This window comes from Diprion similis, chromosome 4, assembly GCF_021155765.1.
Source record: "Diprion similis isolate iyDipSimi1 chromosome 4, iyDipSimi1.1, whole genome shotgun sequence".
In the NCBI taxonomy this organism is placed as follows: Eukaryota; Metazoa; Arthropoda; class Insecta; order Hymenoptera; family Diprionidae; genus Diprion; species Diprion similis.
In genome coordinates, this window is record NC_060108.1 from 6064103 (window position 1) to 6069199 (window position 5097).

At 36.1% G+C, this 5097-nt stretch overlaps 1 protein-coding gene across 1 annotated transcript; it reads right to left on the reverse strand.

Annotated features, from left to right (window-relative positions):
* Nucleotides 1-1993: 1993 nt before the first annotated feature.
* On the reverse strand, nucleotides 1994-3817 carry LOC124405584. Its single transcript, XM_046880611.1, has 3 exons — nucleotides 3690-3817; nucleotides 3412-3573; nucleotides 1994-3314 (listed from the first exon to the last, which is right to left on the reverse strand). Exons 1-3 carry the CDS (start codon nucleotides 3815-3817, stop codon nucleotides 1994-1996), a joined length of 1611 nt encoding a protein of 536 aa, XP_046736567.1.
* Between the last annotated feature and the right edge of the window lie 1280 nt (nucleotides 3818-5097).

Genomic DNA, 5097 nt, shown 5'->3' on the forward strand with positions numbered 1-5097 from the left:
GATGGATGTGTGAGTTAGCAATGCAGAGTGCGCAGCAATAGCGCACGACCGCAGCCGCGTGTGGGTGTCAGCAATGAATCCTTCACTGCAATAGTGATAAGATGCAGCCGGTGGGATGAAGGGGTGGGTGATTGACAGAATCTCTCTTTGCGCGTGCTGGATAAAATAAGAATTTTAATCTATTTCGCCTGCGGCGTTTAACATTATACAAAAAAAATAGAAAAATAAAGAATCAACCAATGTTGGGTGATAAAATAATAATAATGATAAATATTAATAGTGAAATAATACAGAAAATTGTGTGGCCTAATATCGGCGCCAGCTACCGAACAAATTGATTAAATGCGTGTGTTGTAATTAATGACAGTCGTTACGAGTCGTTGACGTGCTGCAGAGCAGTAAATAAAGATAATATAAATTTATGTAGGTTTGCTGTTTAGAATGGTCTGAGATTTCGAAATAGAAGAATATAATACTTTAAATAGCCGTTATACGGTTAGAACACAATGTATATAATTGGATCAACTGAGCGGTCTTAGTTGATCCTTTGTTTGCGAATTAGCTTCTCCAAAGGAGAGCTTGAAGAAGAGAGTATCCTCCTGTGTCCGAGGTGCCGGCTTATATACTATTTTGGTTCCTTCCCCCTCTTTGGCGGCGCGCGAGGCTCGGACGCCGTGCGTTATATAGATATGGGTTTTTGCTTGCTGTGCCGGATTAGCGTGTCTCCTATAGGTATATTTCTTAGTATATACATATTATTCTATTCTCTTTGGCTTTGCTCGTTTTTGAATATTATAGGACTAGTTTCAGTCTTTTATATGTTATATTCGTGCTTTGTGGCGGCTAAAGTTAATTCGCGGAGTGGTTGACTCGAAGGAAGTGGGTTGCTTCCGTGGATTATAATACATAACGTCTTTAGGGCGTTACAAACTATGTTGTGATACATTAGAACAATCAAATTGTGATGAGTGGTTTCAGGCTCGAAAATTAAGAATAAGTGCAAGTAAAGATGTACATTCAATAAAAATCAGACAAAAAAAAACTGAGGAGGCATTGCTCATGGAAATGGTGAATCCAAAAAATATTACAACTAAATCAATTTTGTATGGTAGAAATAACGAAAAAAAAGCTATAAAAGTTTATGAGAAGATGTACGGAGTCAAAGTAATAAAACTTGGAGTTTTAGTCAGCGATAGGCAACCATGGCTGTGTGCCAGCCTTGATGGAGTAGTTTTAGAAAATGATTCTATCCTTAGAATTATAGAAATAAAATGCCCTAGTAGCTGTCAAAAATTACCAATTATTGATGAAGCGAATGAAAAATGCAATGTCAAATATTTAAAATTTTATGGAGATCAAATAAGATTGAAAGAAAGTAGTATGTACTATACTCAGTGTCAAGTACAAATGTATGTTAGTGGTGTAAGTACCTGTCACTTGTTTATTTACTCGCCAATTGAAAATGGAAGTTGTTGTGTTCAAGTTGAGAGAGATGAATCATTTTTGCAAAGTCATTATTAAAAGTGAACAATTTTATTTTCATTACTATTTACCTGCCTTAATGTCAAAACCATTAGAAAATCAAGATGAAAAAAAAAGATGTTTCAATGGGCAAGACATTTCCAATCAAAATTAAAATATTGTTTCCGAAAGTAATCAAAGTACAATTATGATACTTTATTACAAATTTGTTTTCTTTGTTATTAATATATGAGAAGGGTTATCAATGCGCAATTTTATTTTAGAAAGAATGCAAATGCATTTTCCAATCGTTAAAACAATACCAAAGTATTATGATTAAATATTCTTTTATTTATGATATAGTAAGTACAAAAATGAAAATAGCAAGTATTAATTACTAAAAGCAGTTGCAGTACTTCTAAATATTAAATGCAACTTTATAAAATAATACAATATATTTTATATTAAGACAGTTGAAAAAAAAAAAAAAAACAATAAAACGTTCAATTATTTCTTGTCAAAAAAGTTGTTGTTATTCAATATTTATTCCTGCAATTATTGGGGTCTGAAGATTTACTAATACACAGCACATTTGGAGTAGATCATCGATACTTGAAAGCAAATGCTCCGGTATAAATTGTAAAATTTTGTATGTTCTCAACCGTTGCATAATTCTTTCGACGTGGATACGAACTCTTGCTACACTGTATGTTAAACATGTTTCTTTTTCACTGAACTCATTTTTTTTCTCTAAGAACGGTGGCATAACAAACAATACTTTTTTGCCTGATGCATCAATTTTTGCTTTAATTTCTGGAAATCCTTTATCTGCTAAAACTTCATCTCCGTCCTCAAGTAAATCTACAAACTTTGATTCTATTGTTATGTTAGAATCTGTTTTTCTTCCTCCGGCTACTTTAGATTTGAAACTAATCCACCCACATGGAGCAATTCCAATGAGAACTTTTGCTGTAAATCCTTTTTTATAATGAGAATAAGTGAAGACTTTATTATTTACACCACTAAGTATTTCAATTTCAAACTCCGTGCAATCTATTATAACTCGAGTGTTTGCATACTCTGGCTTGAAACAATCTGGCATTGTTCTCTGCACTACATATTTGTCAGGCCAAAACACTAAATTTGCTGTAACTGCAGCTAAATGATGCAGCATTGAATAAAATATTTTTGAAATGGTTGGCTCATTTACAGCAAAAAATACACTCAGTGTAGAAAATGTTAAACCTGTTTTCATCAAAATTAAAAAAATGAACAATCTATTTTTTAGCGACACAGTACATCTGTTTTCATTTACAGCTGATTTAGCCCTTTTCAACAAAAATTCAAAATTTTCCTGTGTCACTCCTGCAGTCTGCTTTAGTTGCTTTTCATTATTAATTGATTCATAACCACAAAACTTTCTATTTTCCTTCTCCAAATTACAAGATACTTCTTTATCACAAGCACTTTTTGAAGGTGTGCCTACACATTGATCTTTTACTTTTTTCCCTACAATTTCAATAGTATTCAAAGATGTTAAATCTGTTTGAATTTCAGCGTCACAGTAATTCTTATCGCTATAAATATATTTACCACAAGTAAAAGAATTCGATGTATTAAAATCATTTAAATGAAGTATTTCTACTTGACATTCTTGGTCCACATTTTCTTTTCCTACAATAACACTTCGATCAAATGCACTATTTTCTCCATAATTGATAATTTCATTTTGTTGATTTCCATTTTCATAACCATTGATACGTTCTTTTTGTTGCTTTAATTGTCTGCGAGGTTTTTCCACATTCAATTCATTTGATTGATCAGCCATTCTGCGTTTCATAAAACGAGCATGTCTAAAAATGAAGAATTACTTTATAAGAAACAATATAACAATATTACATTATCAGTACATCTAAATCATGCATTTTATTCATATTACTTTATTCATACCTGCTTAAAGCTTGTTTTTCATCAATTTTGTTGCGATGTTTCAAAGAAAATACAGTAGGAACATAGCTAGGGCTTGAAACAGAATCTGACTTCCTATTTCCAATAAAATGCTGGCTGCAGATAACATGACTTGGTTTTAATATCCAGTTTGATCCATCGGGGCTAGAAAAAAAATATTAAAATGAACACACTTGAGATATAGAATTGGTATGTAGTAGACAGCATCAACGCTGACAGCTGATTAATACATCCAGCTTAGTTAGGTCAAGATATCTTACTGGTTCCGCTGTACAGCAGCAATCCACAGTTTCTTTTGATCTTCTTTGTGCTTATGTTTAGGAAATTTGTAAAATTCACAAGCGCTGTTTGTGTGCGAATTTGTACAGCCAAAGACACAGCAAACCATTATAAATTAACGGAAATATTTATTAATTTATACGAGCAGTAATGGTACGCTCTGTAAAAATCCGGAACGCTTTTTAACTTTCTCGCCACCATGAGCGCCTCGATCGATTTGCTTATCCCCTCTACCTTGGTGCAGGAGGCCAATAGATGCAAGTGTAGCACAGTCGGGGATACATGTTGGTTGTGTCTACGGTATCGTTACCGACGGAACTACTCCGTGTAAGACATGGCTGCCTATAATACGGCGATTAGTCCATGCTCACCCGGCAAGTTTACTCCAGGGTTCTTTAGTAGACTTAATCAATGTTAAGTAATACTTCCAATGGTTCAAACAATGACTGTGATATTAGTAAGGTTCCGTAAGAGGATCTCGCGACCTCTGAGGTAAGTATATCCCTACAATTAATAAAAGGTAATCAAATGTGTATAACTAGGTAATATCCGGTAGCTCATAGGTCAGTCGCAAGATACTCGTACCGCAGGTAAACGTGGTTAGTCGTGTTCACCGAATAGAAAAGGCAAGATTTGTGGTGGGGAGGTCGGATGCCACAGACGCACCGCAGCCGTTAGGTCAGTACACCGTCCACCTTTGAAAGAGCCACATCTATTTTTTCCGATCAGAATTCCGAGAGGTAAGTCTTTGAGTCTTTATTTATTTTCGAAATTCTCGCGCCTACATAGCATGTCGAAAATCAAATAGTTGTGCGACAATCATGCATCGATACTCGTCTTTTTTCACAATATCTCGCATCGTAAATAAAACTCCGGTGAAGATCTTTTTTCACGAAGATTGCAAAACGCATTGGCATACGGTACGAACAGTCAAACGGGCATATACGCGGCACAAGTCCAATACAACACAGTGTGCGACAAGCGGGGAAAAGCATGCGCCGAGCTTACGTAAACAAACGACAACGCAGAATTTCCACGGCTTTCGGGCCGACGTAAACAAACGACAAAGTAGAATACTCACGGCTCACTCGGCGCTCGAGCCGACGCAGGCAAGCGACGAACGGACAAACCCACGGCTCGCTCGGCGCTCGAGCCGATGTCAACAAACGACAAAGTAGAATACTCACGGCTCACTCGGCGCTCGAGTCGACGTAAACAAACGACCTAGTCGAATATCTACAGCTTGTTCGACGCTCGAGCCAACGTAAACAAACGGCAAAGCAGAATAATCACGGCTCACTCGGCGCTCGATACGACGTAAACAAACGACCTAGTCGAATATCCACAGCTCGCTCGGCGCTCGTACCAACGTAAACAAACGGCAAAGCA

Coding starts and splice junctions, on each gene's coding strand:
- LOC124405584 (XM_046880611.1), bottom strand. CDS start 3,817: ATGGTTTGCTGTGTCTTTGGCTGTACAAATTCGCACACAAACAGCGCT. Junction 3,574..3,689: donor GCTGCTGTACAGCGGAACCA/GTAAGATATCTT, acceptor TTTTTTTTCTAG/CCCCGATGGATCAAACTGGA. Junction 3,315..3,411: donor GAAAAACAAGCTTTAAGCAG/GTATGAATAAAG, acceptor CTTCATTTTTAG/ACATGCTCGTTTTATGAAAC.